We start from the raw sequence: 17,749 nt of genomic DNA on the forward strand, positions 1-17,749 counted from the left end.
GCCATACTTGGATGACCTCCTGGTATTGGCAAAGTCTCCGGCTGTTTTACCACACCATTTCCAACTGACCATTGCCTGCTTACACACGCACACCTGGGTTATCAATTGGAAGAAGTCCTCCCTTTCTCCAATACAGCGGATGATACATCTGGGGGCACTTCTGGATTCTCAGACACAAAGGGTGTTTCTGACAGGGGACAAGATTTCGGCCCTATTATTGCAAGTGCGCAAATTGCTGTGCAAGCGAAGGGTATCCATTCTATCAGCGATGCATGTCCTGCGGTCAATGGTATCCACCTTCGACATGGTGGAATATGCTCAGTTCCCCTCCAGGCCTCTGCAGCAATTGATTCTCTCCCATTGCAACAGACAGTATCCTCTAATACGGCCCTGAGGATCATCTCTCTCTCTCTCTCTCGTGGTGGCTACAAAAGGATAATCTGGACAAAGGTCGCCCATTCTGGATTCCAGATTGGGTGCGTCTCACCACGGACGGCAGTCTTCACGGATGGGGGCAGTGACAGGTCATCACACCTTTCAGGGAATATAGACAAATCAGCAGAGTCATCTGCCCATAAACAGGAGCTTCGAGCATTCTACAAAGCACTTATCAGGGCACAGGACCTGCTCCATGGCAGACCGGTCCAGATCCAGTCTGACAAAGCGACTACAGTAGCCTATCTCAATCATCAAGGTGGCATGCGAAGTCACGCAGCCATGAGGGAAGTGACAAATCTTCTGAACTGGGTAGAACGTCATCTTCCAGCTATCTCAGCAATATTCATCATGGGAGTCCTCAACTGGGAGGCAGACTTCCTAAGTCATCAGGACATGCACGCCAGAGAGTGGTCTCTCCACCCGGGATTTTTCAACTCCTGGTGATCAAATGGGGCCTACCAGACGTAGACCTAATGGCCTCATGTCACAATCATTAGGTCCCCAGGTACGGGACTAGGACCAGAGATCCCACAGCTGTATTCGTGGATGCACTGGCAGCGAGATGGGACTTCAAGTTAGCGTGTCTCTTTCCGCCGATTTCCCTCCTCCCAAGGGTCCTCAGGAAATTCAAGCAGGAAGGCGGAACAGTGATACTAGTAGCTCCTGCTTGGCCCAGATGCCATTGGTTCACCCACATACGGAATCTATCCATAGACATTCAGTTTCTCTTCTCTATGGTTGGATCTGTCAGCGCAGGGTCCCTGTCTACATCCGGACTTCCCCGTCTGTCTTTGATGGCGTGGCTCTTGAGTCTTCCATCTTAAGTGCCAAGGGTTTCTCCAGCTCTGTGATTCAATTTTGCTTAGGGCATGGAAACCTTTCTCTGCCCCCATCTTTTATAGAGTTTGGCATTCTTTTGGTCAGTGGTGTTCCCACAGAAAGTATGACCCTAAGGTTTTTAGGGTTTCCTGGGTACTTTCTTTTCTCCAGGCATTATCATCTAATACGTCCCAGTGGATCTTTCTCACTCCGGAGGTTTGGCTCTCTCGTGGTGGCTACAAAAGTCTCATCTGGACAAGGGTCACCTATTCTGTATTCCAAATTGTGTGCTCATCACCATGGACGCCAGTCTTCGCGGATGAGGGGCAGTGACAGATCATCATACCTTTCAGGGAAGATGGACAAATCTGGAAAGTCACTTGCCCATAAACATCCTGGAGCTTTGTGCAGTATACAAAGCGCTCATCCTGGCACAGGACCTCCTCCAAGGCAGGCCGGTCCAGATCCAGTCCAACAACGCGACTACAGTAGCCTATCTCAATCATCAGGGAGGCACGCAAAGTCAGGCAGCCTTGAGGGAAATGGCAAACATTCTGATCTGGGCAGAACTTCATCTTCTGGCTATCTCAGCATTATTCATCCTGGGAGTCCTCAACTGGGAAGTGAAGTTCCTAAGTCGTCAGGACATACACGGTGGAGAGTGGACTCTCCACCCGGTAATCTTTCAACTCTTGGTGAACAAATGGGGCCTACCAGATGTAGACCTCATGTCACAAACACAAGGTCCCCAGGTATGGGACCAAGACCAGCGATCCCTCAGCCGCCTTTGTGGACACGCTGGCAGTGAGGTGGTACTTCAATCTGTCATACCTCTTTCCTCCGATTTCCCTCCTCCCAAGGGTCCTCAGGAAATTCAAGCAGGAAGGCGGCACAGTAGTACTGGTAGCTCCTGCTTGGCCCAGGTGCCATTGGTTCACCGATATACAGAGTGAACATACACTTAGACACTCCGTTTCCTCTTCCTCTATGGCCGGTTCTGTTAGCGCAAGGTCCTTGCTTGCATCCGGACCTACCTCGTCTGTCTTTGATGGCATGGCTCTTGAGTCTTCCATCCTAAGAGCAAAAGGTTTTTCTAGTTCTGTAATTCAAACGATGCTTGCCTCTGCCTTCATCTATTACACAGTTTGGCATTCTTTTGGTCACTGTTGTTCCCATAGGAAATATGATCCTAAGGTGTTCAGGATTTCCAGGGTACTGGCTTTTTTTCAGGCGGGGTTAGACAGCGGTCTCCACCTGGCCACTTTGAGAGTGCAGGTCTTCCATCTTAAGAACCAAATGTTTCTCCAGCTCTGTGATTCAGACACTGCTTAGGGCACAAATGCCTTCCTCTGCCTGCATCTATTACAGAGTTTAGTTTTTAGGGTTTCCCTGGTCCTTGCTTTTCTCCAGGCTGGGTTAGACCTCGGCCTCCGCCTGGCCACCATGAGAGTACAGGTTTCTGCACTGTCAGTTGGTTCAAGTGAAGGATTGCTTCTCTGCTGGATGTTAGAATTTTTTTTCAGGGTGTTCTCAGAGTTCAGCCACCCTTTGTCCCACCGTTGGCACCGTGGGATTTGATTTTGGTTCTCAAGGGGCTACAGGGTCCCCCATTTGAACCTCTGGACTCAGTGAATTTGAAGTGGTTGGCAGCGAAGACACTTTTTCTCCTCACTATCTCCTCTGCCCGCAGAGTCTCTGATTTGGCAGCACTCTCTTGTCGCTTCCCCTTTTTGATTTTTCACCAGGATAGAGCTGTCCTCCCTACGGGATGTAGTCAGGAAGCCGATGGTCTAAATGCCGACCTCCGGCTTCCCAACTGTCTAATCCCGGCAAGGTACTATTGACAGGTGTCGAAATCCCGATGCCTGTCATTAGACCTGCGCCAGGAGCCCGACGCCCGGCATACTGAACAAAGGTAAGCCGGGCACAGACAGCTGCAGGGGGGAGGGTTAAGTTTTAGGGCTCCCGGGGGGACTTAGAGTTAGGTTTATGCTAGGGAAAAGGGGGGTTAGGGTTGGGCACCCCTGGGGGAGGTTAGGGTTAGGCACCCCCCCGGGAGGCTTAGATTTAGGCTGCGGGGTTGGGGGGGGTTAAGGTTAGGTACTAGGGGGAGGTGGTTAGGGTTAGGCACCCCTAATGGAGGGTTAGGCTTAGGGTAGGGAGTAGGGTTAGCAGCACTTACCTTGATTAGCGATCGGGATCTCCACCCCTGCGGGCTTCTGCTGTCGGGATTTGAACCATGCGGCCGGTGGTAATAAATACTACACCCCCTCCATACACGGGTGGGTTACCTTCCTAAGGTAGTATCCTATTTTCATGTGAATGAAGAGATTGTGGTTCCAGCCTTCCAGTCTTCAGACCTTTCTGTAGGTGAAGCCTCCCTGAATGTGGTACATGCTCTCCGTATCTATGTGGATCGTACAAACTCTTTTAGAAAATCAGATGCTCTTTTCATGTTGTATGGTGTTCACAAACGAGGCAGGCCAGTTAACAAACAAACTGGATCGATGACTATTTCTCAGGCTTGCACGCAGGCTGATCTCCCTTTTCCAAACACGGTTACAGCACATTCTGGGACCATCGTGGACGTTTTGATGTGGTGCCTCTGCCGAACAATTATGCAAGGCGGCCACATGGTCTTCTGTCCACACCTTTCTTAGGCTCTACGCCTTTGACACCTTTGCCTCTCAGGATGCTTCCTTTGGGCAGCGGATTCTCCTTTTTGCTCAGGAGCGTCCCCACCCTTAAGGGAACTGCTTTAGGACATCCACATGGCAACCCTGTTTAACCCCTCTGGACCTTGAAGAAGAAAATAAGAGTTATGGCAGACTTACCTTTGTTAAATCTTTTTTCTTCGAGGTCCATGGGGTCTATAGGGCATCCACCATGATGCACCTGGCTTCATTGGGTAATTTTTCTGTCGGTCACAGATTCCCTCATCTTCTGTGAGAGTGTTTCTGGTGTACATTGTCCTTCCTTCTGCTCTTTCCTTCTCCTGCCTTGGGCTTGTTTACAAAACTGAATGCTGTGACTAGGGGCGGGGTATATGTGGAGGAGGACAGAGGCATCCTGGGAGCTGAAAGCTTAACTGTTTGGCGCCTGGATCACTCTAACCACATTTCCCCCATGGTATCACTGTGGACCCTATGGACCTCGAAGAAAAAAAGAATTAACAAAGGTAAGTCTACCATAACTCTAGTTTGCATGTGATTTCTGAAGCAGGCAGAATTGCAAATGTTTAAATGTTCAAATCAGACCAGTCCACTAATTATTAACTACCCCCATATAAAACGAGTGATATCTATTCACAAGAATTTTTTACATGATCTTTTTGATCACACAAACCTTAAATCAGCACTACACAGTGACTTTTAAATCACCATACTGGATAGAGAGAGGTTGCATAAAGAATTATTTCAATTAAATTAAAAGGGCAGCACAGATGGTGTAATGGTTAGCGTTACTGCCTCACAGCACTGAGGTCGTTGGTTCGATACCCACTACGGCCCTAACTGTGTGGAGTTTGTATATTCTCCCTGTGCTTGCGTGGGATTCCTCCGAGTACTCCGGTTTCCTCCCACACTCCAAAAATATACTAGTAGGTTAATTGGCTCCTAACAAAATTACCCCTAGTGTGTATGTGTGTGTGATAGGGAATATAGAGTGTAAGCTCCACTGGGGCAGGGACTGATGTGAATGGCCAAATATTCTCTGTAAAGCACTGCGGAAAATGTGTGCGCTATATAAATAACTGGTAATAAATAAATAATAAATTAAATAAAATACTTCTGCCCCCACATATGTGATAATCATTTCTTAATATTTTACAGGGGATATTTAGCACCACATAGGAGTTGTCCATTTGGGCTGACCCCTGAAGCTGACTCAAGTGCCTAACTCCAACTTTAGATTTAGGGCCTCATTCAGACCCACTTGCAAGCGGCTGTCCGGTCGCAAGTGGGTCGATGGTGCGCATGCGCCAGATGCGACGAGCGAAGGACTTTCCTCCGCTCGTTGTGTCTGATCAAAGGGGGCATGCTGTCGATGTTGATTGACAGCACGCCCCCTTTGGTGGGCGTACCTGCCAGACGGAGGCGTTCCCAAGGGAACGCCTACCGTCAGAAGCCGGCCCCACTGACATCACTAGCCAAAATCACTCCAGGGCTTGTGTCGAAAAACCCGACCACAGGCTTCTGGTCGCACTGGCGATGATCCTGCACGCTCGTATGTGCTGTGGGTGGTGACCCACAGCTATACGAGCGTCCTGGAGGACGCTCCATTTTTATGGAGGACGGCCCTCATTCAGAGCGAGCGCTCTGCTCAGAGCGTCCGGCTCTGAATGAGGGCCTTAATCCATTGTTTGCTGTGATGAAAAGGGGTTTTGGAATCAGGTTGTGCACTAGTCATCAATGTGCAGTTTACACCTGTATAATTCCCATTATTTTACCACGGGTATTAGATTCTCCAAAGACAGTAAAACCCTGTCACTGGTCATTTTTGTAAGACAAATAATCATTTTGCCTTAATTAGGGAAAAATAAATGTTTATCTTACATATGAGATAACTCTCAAAAATAAAGGCAGACACAAAAGCTCCATTGAAACTTGGGAGAACTTTATAAATATTGCTCCTGCTTCAAGTAGTAGATTTGGAAATTTTCCAAACTGCTGGCTTTGAGACTAAGGGCCGCATTCAATTTGAGGCATTAAGCCGGATTAGCGGTAATTTACCACCGATGACGTCATTATCGCCTGTTTTAGTTTTCCTCCGTATTCAATTTGAAAGACTTTCGGCCTAGGCGGAAAGTTAACGCAATGTAATTGGTGGAAAAGTATCGCCTATGAATAGCAGACGTTAAAAAGTGCAGAATTGGGGTTTTGGGGTGCAACATTGCGGGACCCCCCTGTGTAGCCTTCAGATAGTCCCCCAAAGGTAAACTGTGTAAAAAAAAATTAAAAAAACACTTTTGGACACCACCAAAAAAAATCACTTTAATTTTGGGGGTGAAAAAAAAAAAAATTGGGTGACAAAGTTAAAAACTAGCGAACTTACTCTGGGGGAGTGCCCAAGTATGCCCCAAATGTTTTTTTCATTGCAGCTGCTTGCGACAGGTGGGTTTTTCACCTTTTTTTTCAACTCACTTTAGCAACTTTAAAATATGCTGACCCCCATTTTCAAGTACCCCAAACCTGATGGGCATAGTTATATTTCCCAAAAAAGTCTTCTAAATGCTCTTCTGCAGCACTTTCTTCCAAGCCGCATTTATGCACCTGCCGCGGCTATTGCAAACCCCGACTTCCTTCAAGTGATAATAATGGGGGTACCCATAGTGATCCCCTATGTCTAAACATCTTTAGTGTGTCCCCTGGAATATTTTCCAAAAATTCCTGTTATGTTTCTACCTGTAAAAAAATGGGATAAAAGTTAAAAAAAAAAAAATGACATAGGGCCCCCCTCCAAAACCAAACCAGCCCCAGGCTTGGCAGCCAGTGGTGGTTTCTAAAAATACGGGGAACAAAATGTGTAGGGTTCCACCGTATTTTAGAAACCAACACCAGGATGCAGGGACTAGTGCTGGTTTTAAATATAGGGGGCAAAACAGACGTGGGGTACCCCCTATATTTAAGACCAGCACCAGACGCAACCGACCAGGGTGTAATGCCACAGCCAGGAGACCCAATCACCGGGGCTCCAGGTCCAAAGCATTAGCACCCCAAGTCGGTCAGCGCAAGCCGGTGATCTCGAGGGAGTCGGGGACCCCCAAAGAAAGCCCCCCCCCCTCCCGAGCACCCCAGGCTTACGCTGAAGCCCGGGGCTCTTCCCCATACCCCTGGAGTGGTGGGTATGGGGGTAATGGGGGGGCCAAATAATGTAAGACTATTGTACTTTACAGTGCAACTACAAGTTCCAGCATGCCTGCCATTTTGCACTTGTGGAACTACAAGTGCCAGCAGACATGCGGCACTTGTAACTTCACTGTAAAATAAATAGTTAAAAAAAAAAACACACACACCGTGTCCAGTATAACTTTATTACACACACCTACCCATACGCACATACTTACCTATACCAGATAGAATATCCATAATGAATGGCCCTGCAAAAAAGAATTCATACTCACCTATATCCCTTGCGCTGGTCTCCGTAGCATCCCCGGGACTTGGCAAAACAAAAAACCTACTCTAGTGACCACACGGACACAGGATGTGTATGTGTGTTGCCACACATACACATCCCTCCCGAATGCCAGCTGACGGGACTGAACGAGGCATTGCAGTCCCGTCAGCCAATCAGCGGCCGCGCTGACTGTAGAGCGGCCGCTGATTGGCTCCGGCAACTGACAGTTCCCACGTGGGCGAGTCAAAAGGTTTTTGCCGACTTCAAGGGATCCTTTATTTCACTCTTTGATGCGTGATGCCATCCTCTAATATATAGGACCCAATGCCTAATGGGCGGTAATTATAACTCTCATATGTTGGACATCCTCTCTAAAGGCTACAATAATTTATTGGAGGTTACAATAGGAACAGAACTTACCTTCACCAATCAATTATTCTAATATACAGTGGATTGATCAGGGGTGTTATTAATTGGTTATTTTATTATTGAATCTTGCTAGAATTATCTAGTTATTTTTATTATACCTATGTATATTTTTTAATAAATGCATTTACTTTCACCAATTGTGCTATATAATTTTCATCCTTTCCTCAAGAAGCGCTGTTACTGCATATTTATTATTTTTTTACTGTTTGTTGGGGACTGACTATCGCCATTTTTAACAGCTGCTAAAGAAGCCCTCTGTAGCGCCTGTATTAGGAAATGTAATATTTCCTATATATTTTTTTTTTACTTTGTAGAATAAAATGCTAAATTGGTAAGTGACAAAGACATGGGTCTATGTACAAAACTTGGCGAGAGAGTGAATGGAGATAAAGTTCCAGCCAAACAGCTCCTAACTGTAATTTTTCAAACACAGTATGTGACATGGCAGTTAGGAGCTGATTGGTTGGTACTTTATCTCTGTTCACTTTATCTCTCTCCACGGCTTAATACATAGACCCCATAATGAGATAGATATTTCACTTATTTTGGTATTTTACCGAAAAATTATGTTAATGCAATTGTAACTTATATTGGTAGATTTGAAGAACAATATGAACAGATGTCACATTTGTCATGATTCTCTGCTTAATTTCATTCATGCCATATGACATGTCAATAGCATGTGCTTTATATGCAAAATGAGCATGTAAATGGGAACTACTTCAATATAGGAAAATATGTAAGACACTACTACAAATACAAACGCGACCTGACCACCTGACATAATTATTTATAATACATTCTATTACCCTTTACAGACAAAACTCTACATAACCGTACCAACACAATATGACTACTAGACATGATTATTATGCAAGTTTATTTATGCTACACAAACATAGTACCTACCAAATATGACCTTATTACATGTAAGTATAGCATACTACCCTCCCAGACATTACCTGTACATCATCATAATACAATTCTACTATACTGTATAGACACCTACAATATAACAATTCATATATACACAACCTATATGATAACTGGACTTTATATTAATGTAATTCTATGATACTATACAAACATATGATACCACCTACTTACCATATTGAATGTTCAAAGCACAATATTACTGATATAATAGTAATAAATATGTACTTTATCAATAAAGTTCTCTACTTTTCAGCAAAGACCTGTTACCCTTTCAAAAAGGGCAAGAGTAAACTAAAAAAAAAAAACAATAAATAACAAATATTGAAGAAAAGCCACTGGTACCTCTGCTGACACATTAAACCGTGCTAACTGTATTAACTAAAGTAGAAAAAAATCCACAGATAGCACACTTTATCTCATTAACATAATATGCATAGGGATAAATGAACCTCAATAATTCCAATATATTAGATTAAATCACAATAACTGATGCTACAGATTAAATTAATTCAATATGCTTTGTGATACATTGTTTTAATTCATTTCTTACAAATTGTACAACCATTTTCCTTGTTTGTATTATTATAGGTGAAGCCATTGTCAACCGTTTGAAACCATTTGGTGTCAAGAAATTCCTGTACAATGATATTGCACCGAGACATGAATTAGCCACAAAGATTTCAGCTGAATTTGGTAAGCGGTTGCTTGAAAAGCTAAAATACTGTGTTAGGTTACTTATTTGTTTACAGTATTTGTTAACTGAAGGGACATCAATGAAAAGATATTAGTTGATTAATATGAAAAAAAAATTTTTTAACCTTCAGGTCTGACATTGCTACTTTTCCACCTCACTGCAAGCCATTGTGCAGAGTGCTTCATTCTTCAGTAAGCTTAAACTCTTCATACTGAGCAATACAGTTGTGCAGATCTAGTCATATTATACCAAATTGTCTATTATCACTTACAATGATTCAAGATCACTGTAAGGGTCATTAATGCAATGTAATTTTACAGGACATTGAAGATGAAGCATTTATTTTATAATTTTGTGGTGCCTTGCAGTATCGCACGCAGGGGGTGTTTCTGAGTACCCAGAAACCCCCTCTGACAGACTCGAGAGCAAGCATCATGCTCTTAAGCCCCGCACCTTAAGGCAAAATGCTGCGATTCGCGGGTCAATCGGGAGGAGGCGGAGCCAATATGACGGTATTGCATTAGAATCGCATCATTTGGCTTCGCCCCCTCCTGATTGACCGGTGAATCGCGTCAGTTTCATGCTACGGGGAGGGGCCTAATGACATGGTGCCAGCCTGCCAGGTCTGCAAGGTAAGGGCAGGGCTGTAACTAGGGTAGTGCGACCTGTGCCATGGCACTGCAGGGCAGGGGGCGCTGTTTGGGCCTGTCAATTTTCCGGTTTATTATCATTCTCACTTGTAGATTCCTCTTCTTTTATCTCCAGCATCTCCTGGCCTCCCCTATCGCTTCCCTGGCCCTTCCCCTGCACTATCTTATGTCCCTATTCAGAAAATGTGGGGGGGTTAGGCACCAATGCTCTCTCTGGCACAGGGCACCAAAAAGTCTAGTTACGGCTCTGGGTAAGGGTGCGTGTCTAATGTACGTGTGTGTGTGTATATATATATATATATATATATATATCTATATATATACATACACACACACACACAGTATATACAGTATGTGTGTGCTTGTTTGTGTATGTAAACTCCCCTGAAAAAATCCAGCATTTGCCCCTGCCTTGTGAATATCAGTAGCCAGTAACTACCTCTACTATTATTCTGCAGTGTCCTTGTTGGAGCTGGCCAAGCGATCTGACTTCCTTCTAGTCTGCTGCGCACTGACACCTGAAACGCAGGGTATCTGCAACACTCAGCTCTTCTCCAACATGAGAAACAGCGCTGTGTTTATTAATACCAGCAGGTAAGATAACTTGTAGAGCAAATGATAAGGGGAGGCGGTCTGGAGTGGGATCCAAATTCTTAATTAGAAGTAATATACCTATATATGAAATAGCCCTGTAATGTCTTACACAATGCTTTTTGGTTTGATATTTAATATTTTAAGTAAAGATGAGTTGAGATGAGGAAAAAAAAGTGAGAATAATTTGATAACACTAAAGTGAAATTTAGTAAATTTACTAAAGTGAAAGTTTTTAGAAGTGAGTTTTAGAAGAGATGTTGCCCATAGCAACCAATCAGATTCTACTTAACATTTAGCTAGCACCTTCTAGAAGATAATTGCTAGAATCTGATTGGTTGCTATGGACAACACCTCTTCTAAAACTCACTTCTAAAAACTCTTACTTTAGTAAATTTACCCCTTAGTGTCATCACATGGGATGAATAATACACTTGATTGCATGCAGAGAAAAAAATGACAGATCTTCTACTCTCTTAGGGCCATATTCATTATCACTTAATTTCTACAAAAATAGGTGAAAATTAAAATTTTCACCTACTTTTGTAGAAATTAAGTATTGGGCCATTTATTATAAAGGTTACGCAGGAGATATCACTGATATCTCCTGCTTACCTTTCACTCCCGATCTGGCCCGATGTCCCCATACACTAGTATGGAGCCCTAAATTCATCAAGCTCCGAAAATACTATATATTTGGAGACTGACTGCGGAAACATTCGCCATCTTCAGATGGCGTTTGCTCCCGCACCCCCGTTCCTTCCCTATAGGAAGGAGTCCAGGGTTGTGAAGAGGGATCTTTTTGGATCCCTCCACCCCTGTCCGGAGGAGCTGCAGCTGACATCTTCATAGACAAGAGCTGCCAGCCACTACTCCTCCATGTCAGCTGCAGTTGCCCAGTGTAGGGGTGCAGTGGTGACAATAAGTGAGTGACGTTATGTAGACCACCAGGATAAGATGGAGAATAAGAGATTATTAATAGAGGAAGTGACTGAGATATCAATGAAATTTGAGGCGATGATTAAAGGATTTAACAGCAAAATTACTGATGTGGTCCAAATGCTAAATGAAGCAGGAGTAGTGATATAGACTGCTAGTATGGAGCATCTCTGAAGCAATCAGCTAGCGAATCAACACACAAGGAAGCATAAATATAATTCTCTCAATGGAGAAGTAGAATACAAAATGTGCGTTACCTGCCGGGCGCCAGCCCCATACCAGTCACATGATCGTCTATGGTTATAGTTACACCCTTGTGACTCTACCATCAATAATAGGGAAAGTAATGGAACTAATAATAAAAAATATTGACTATTACTGGTAGGAGATCATGACAAACTAATCTAGTGCATTTTTATGATTCAGTAAATAATGGTAGATCAGGCAGTATGTGTGGATATAGCTTATTGGTTTTTGCAATACATACAAATCTACAATACAGTGTCATAAAATATATGAATTCACAAACTAAAAGTACTTGGACTTGATAGAAATATAGTGGAATGGATAAAGGTATGGTTAATGGACAACTTTGTAGTCCAAACTCACCTTGACTACAGTTCAGAAAGAATGGCTACTATGGTTGTGCATGTGCTACATACCTACCTTATCAGGGAAGAACTAAAAGGCTCAACATCTACAGTAGAGGAGAGGAGAGAAGAGACAGGTGACATGATAGAGACATTCAAGTATATCCAAAGTATTAGCAGAGTTCAGGAAGGCACACAGCTATAATATTTTTATACATAAAAGATGATAGATCTATGGAACAGTCTCCCAGAAGTTGTGGTAGGGACACCTAGAGTACAGGGGCTGAGAACATGTTGCTGTTGTAATTATCATTGTGCAACCACACAAGCAGGCAGCAAGTGATCTGACTGCCTGGTCCTAGGGGCTGCACAGCCAGGTCTAATTACACTTCACCACCCACGAGTGTGGGCAAATTGAACGGTGATCATGTTGAGCAACAGGTTTGGCCCATATATAACCAGTTTTATACAGATAAAAATTATATTATGGAGTAAAAAGTATTTGGGATTTTATGACAAAGGCTGACAGCAAAGGAATTTTCAACATGCTGTAGCGGTAGCCCAATTAATATATATTACAACTTTAGGGCCGGATTAAATTAGAGGCGAAAATCCGCTATCGGCGATAAGCGCAATGCTTTCGCCTCATTCGCCTGTTTTGAGGCAGTTTTCACCTACTTACACAATGCGCACTCCCGCTTTTCGCCCTATTCAATTGCAAAACAGGCGAAAACGCATATGTGCGGATGCAGCGAGTAGCGAAAAGGACAGTTTTTTGGGGGGGAAATCAGTCTGTACCCCCGATAAAGCCTAACTGACCTGGGTAATCAATACAGAAGTGTATTAATAGCCCTAATAAAAGTATTTTGGGATCTTATATTGGGTTGAAAAATTATGTAAAGCAATGTCTTGTGTGAACAATAATTGCTGTAGTTAAATTGGGGGTACATGTAAATGGGTACTAGTATATTTTTGTCCCAGTACTTTAGCCCCATTTTGAAACACTTTTGACATTTTCGCTCTAAAAATGACGTGTTTTTGTTAGGGTGAATTAAGATATTTTTTTTTGCCTAATTAGTCATTAGGGGGTTGTCCAAAGGGTTCTGAACCAAGTCCCCACATTTTTAGGCCAAAATAGGGATTTTGCACATCTTTTCTCCTGCCTCTAGGTGGAGAAACTTTTTCACCTGTTTTTGCCTATGGAGTTTTCGCCCAGGCGAAAACATCCTGGAATTGAATTGGGCGATACTTCGGAAAGTGTCAAAAACCCTGCATCGGTGAAAACGCCTCTAATTGAATACGGGCCTATGTTTTTAAATTACAGAATGTGGTATCTTGTTACAATGTGTAATACATGCATTCACCACACAGAGGTGCTGTGGTAAACCAGGAGGATCTTTACCAGGCCCTGGTGACTAAACAGATTGCAGCTGCCGGTCTTGATGTAACAGTACCAGAACCACTTCCTACAGATCATCCCCTTTTCAAACTAAAAAACTGTGGTAAGTTTTTTAAACCAAAATAAATATCATATTTCAAACCCTAACTCTGTTTCAAACTTTCTGTCTTATGTTTCAACTAAAAGGGCTCATTCCAGTTGCATATTTTACTGTTTTGATAGTGAGGTGCGATGCAATAATCATATAGTACAAGTCGGCGAATCTATAAGACATAGTCAAGTGTTTTAAGCTGGGCCTGCTACTTATTCCTTGTGTACAGTACTGTCAAATATATTGTACCACTTCTCTAGCTCTGTATACTAGGCTTTGTGGTAACACTGTATTTATAAGGGGGCGTGCAAAGGTTGGCCGAGCACAGTAAGGGCTCATACAGACCACAAAGCAGGCCCATAGGTGTCTGTCAGGTGGTGTCTTACTTGCACGTCCCTGACTTCTGATTGGCTTAATGTGTCCTGATGCCTCACACTGACACTATTGCAAACAGTACTTACCTACTTTCTCAGAACATCATGGAGGATCCCAAATCTTGGGTTGCTCTTCCAGAAGCCTGGAAAAGGGTGGTGATCAATCATAGTGATCATGGTGATTAACAAGTGTAGTGAACTGATTTATGAGCAAGGAGTAATATAGGTGTCCAAGCCTTACAATAACAAGAGGATGACATCTCCAAGCACCGGCACTGCAGCGTGAACGGTGCCGATCCAGGAGTAATCCGGATTGTCGCCGCAATGTAAAAGGGTGTGTCCCGGTTCAGAACAATGTTCCAAATTCTGGGTCAGACCCATGACTTTAGTGTAAAAGGGGTATAAGATTGCACTATAATGACACTGACTTTTCTGGTGTAAGTGGGGAATCAGTGATAATCCCGACAGCGGCAGCCCGACAGAGAAGGAAATACCGATCGTCCTAAGGTAAGTACTAACAAACCTAATTCTACCCCCTATCCCTAACCCTCCCTTAGGGGTGCCTAACCCCCCTCTGAGTGCCTAAACCTAGCCCCCCTACCCCGCTGTTTAAACCTAAGTCTCCCGCGAGGGGGGGTGCCTAACCCTAACCTCCCCCTGGGGGTGCCTAACCTTAAACCCCCCTTCCCCAAGCCTAAACCTAATCTCCCGGAAGGGGTGCCTGACCTTAAGTCCCCCCCCCTGGGAACCCTAAACCTAACCCTCCCCCCCCCCCGCGCGGCTGTCCGCACCCGGCTTACCTTCGATCAGTAAGCCGGGTGTCAGGCTCCCGGTGTAGGTCTAATGACAGGCGTCGGGATTTCGACGTCTGTCATTAGTGCCTTGCCGGGATTAGACAGTCGGGAAGCCGGCGGTCGGGATTATGTCTGTCAGCTTCCCGAAATTGGTTAAGTTATGATTGTTATTACTATTCAGCTATTTTGTCTGACTCAGTTCATATCTTCTTTTTCAGTTATTCTCCCTCACATTGCCAGCGCTACTATTGAAACACGTAATGCCATGGCTGCCCTTGCAGCAAATAATCTGTTGGCAGGATTGAAAGGACATCCAATGCCCAAAGAAGTGCCACTAAGTTAGTACAGAAGTCAACGGTGGGCTCTTCATCCACTAGAGCCAGCAGCAGTAAGCTGTGCATACTGAAACGCCAAAATTGTATATGTCTGTTTTATATGATGAACCAATATGTTGTCATGGTTGTTGTTGGTTGTACCACCCGATGTTACCTCTAAGCTTATGATTATGATAGCTCTATCTTGTAGGAGTTCCATTGGGAATCCGCTGATCAGTGTAACCTTACAAAATTAATATATCCTAAAAAGCGCATTTTTATTTTTTTCTAATACTCACTTGCTTATTAAAAAGGACAAAATATTATGTGAACTCACTGATACCAATTTACTTTGTTAAGGGTCCAATTACAAGACTGCTTTTAAGCATATACATGTTTCAAACTGGCCTACCAGCAAGTCACAATTTCAGTGAAATTAATAATAGAACAAAATATAGAACTTCAGACCAAATACATAAAAGCTCCTCTATGCAGACATTTGGGAGATGTTACAGTGCATGTTCTCCAGGTCTCTTACAGAATCACAAGACACATAGGGCCTTATTCAGTTGTGGATGCAATGCCAATATTTACACAGTTGGCCAACTATCGTCCCACTGAGCATGCGTTGTAGTCGCATGCACCAAGATACCCTAGCAACACCTGTGCTCCAGCTAGATGATATGAAAAACATGTATGAGGAATGAATTTGAGAAACACTGGACTAGTCACTTTACCCTTTCTTTTTCCATCCAATAGGCAGTCATTGCTGAACACATGAGTGAATTATATCCAATAAGAAGCCCCCACTCCCTGACCTTCTTCTCCCACTCCTGGAAAACTCACATTACAATGCTGTATTTGCTGCAATTGAAAGGAGTGGAAGCTCCTTTTTAAGGGTAAATCCATTGATGTGCAGTGATGTCCCCAAATTCCAAGTAATGTACATAAGATTAACCAATAGCCAGTCACTTTACACTTGCCGCCCCTTGTCCAAAAAGCAAAGGGAAAAGGCGCACCTAGAACCAGTAACATAAAGGCAGTATAAGCTGGTATAATGTGAAGGCTATTCATTTAGCATATCCAACGTATGTGTAGAAAGCCAAAACCCTATGACATGGAGGATGAAGGAGGAGCAGCCAGTAACTTTTAGCATTTAAGGGTGCTGACTTCTACTCCCTAATGTAAGCATTACATTGGGTGTTATGATTGTACATCCAAACACCACACACACCCAGAGAAGCCTTGGCCTTGCATTAGCGTTGTCAATGTTGGGTATATACAGTATCTCAATGTTGTTATCTGTCACTGGATGACCTTAATCTGCCAGCCAGTACAGATTGGGGTAGGGCCATTCGACACCTTGAGAGACTGCAAGTGGGTTTACATTGCCACCCCTGAGATATCTAGGAGGGTAATTTGCTGCTGTCACCACCAGGCTCCTACTCTGGCACCCCTTACTTTTGAGTGTGTGTGGTCATGCTGCTGCAACACCTCCTTTTTGGTGTTAATTCCCTACTGGCTGCTTACTAAGCTTGGTAGCATTTGGCTCAAACTCAGGACAGTTGGAGAATGGATAACCAGCAGATGAGGACATCTTTGTAAACAGGAAGATGTTTATTTGCTCCAATAAATATTTTTAAAAAAGACAATTACTTTTTGCTTAAGGTACTAAGAATATCACAGCATGCACATGTTACACTCCCTGAGATGTTCAGAGGATACGTGCATCACGGGTGTGGATTAAAAGATCTACCCTATTTAGATAGACAGTCAAAAGATCGGCAGCAACTGGTAGAGAGGCAGTAGGTCGACAGGTACATAAAGTCGGCATGGTCAAAAGGTTGATACTCAAAAGGTCGACATGGATGAAGATCGACAGGTACAAAGTCAAAATGGTGAAAAGGTTGACATTGGAATGGTCAACACAAAAAAATTGGTCGACACATGTTTTTTTTTTAGGGTTAGGCACTTACTGGAGAATTAGGGTTGGGCTCTAGTAGGGACGGTTAGGGTCTTACCCCGATGATTAGAGTTAGGCACAAAACAACATTCACAAAAATGGCAAAGCCTTATAGATAAGATGCACCTCCTCTTCCTCTATACTAAGAATGGATCTAACCGCTCTCACCAGAGAGGGGACATCCACAGAGGAATTGGTGGTCTTCCCCAGCCGAGAGAGACTTCAAAGAGGAACCATGTGTATTATCATCTGATGAAGTGTTAGAATCCCTACGCTGCGCCTGATGTGATACTCTCTTATGCCTATGCTTAACAGTAACTTGTCTAACCATTTGCACTACTTGCTGAGCAGCGGTATATGGTTGAACCATACTCTGATTTGAGTGAGCATAGGCATCCATCCAGAAAGGATGCATGGGGGGCATATACATAGCAGAATGTAACTGCTGCGGGAACCCCATAGTGGGAGGCAGTAGCGGAGCTGCTGCATGGTCTACTAAATGCTACATAACCTAAGACCAAGAGGATGCCCAGGATGGTTCTTGTAGAGGAGCTGGTGTACTGGATTGGTGAGGTAGCTGCCACCTATGACAGGGAGCACTCAAACCATCC

The 17,749-nt window shown here is 43.8% G+C and overlaps 1 protein-coding gene across 1 annotated transcript in view; it reads left to right on the forward strand.

Moving 5' to 3' along the window:
• Positions 1-15,489, forward strand: part of LOC148454916 (glyoxylate reductase/hydroxypyruvate reductase-like) — a 50,404-nt gene extending 34,915 nt beyond the window's left edge. The window contains exons 6-9 of the mRNA XM_088460085.1: positions 9,328-9,432; positions 10,542-10,677; positions 13,575-13,705; positions 15,080-15,489. Of these exons, the coding sequence (XP_088316211.1) occupies positions 9,328-9,432; positions 10,542-10,677; positions 13,575-13,705; positions 15,080-15,204 (497 nt within the window). The 3' untranslated portion in view covers positions 15,205-15,489. The remainder of the gene's footprint in view (positions 1-9,327; positions 9,433-10,541; positions 10,678-13,574; positions 13,706-15,079) is intronic.
• Positions 15,490-17,749: the final 2,260 nt, after the last annotated feature.

The sequence above is a fragment of the Taudactylus pleione genome, unplaced genomic scaffold, assembly GCF_031769625.1.
Source record: "Taudactylus pleione unplaced genomic scaffold, aTauple2 ptg000967l, whole genome shotgun sequence".
NCBI classification, from domain to species: domain Eukaryota; kingdom Metazoa; phylum Chordata; class Amphibia; order Anura; family Myobatrachidae; genus Taudactylus; species Taudactylus pleione.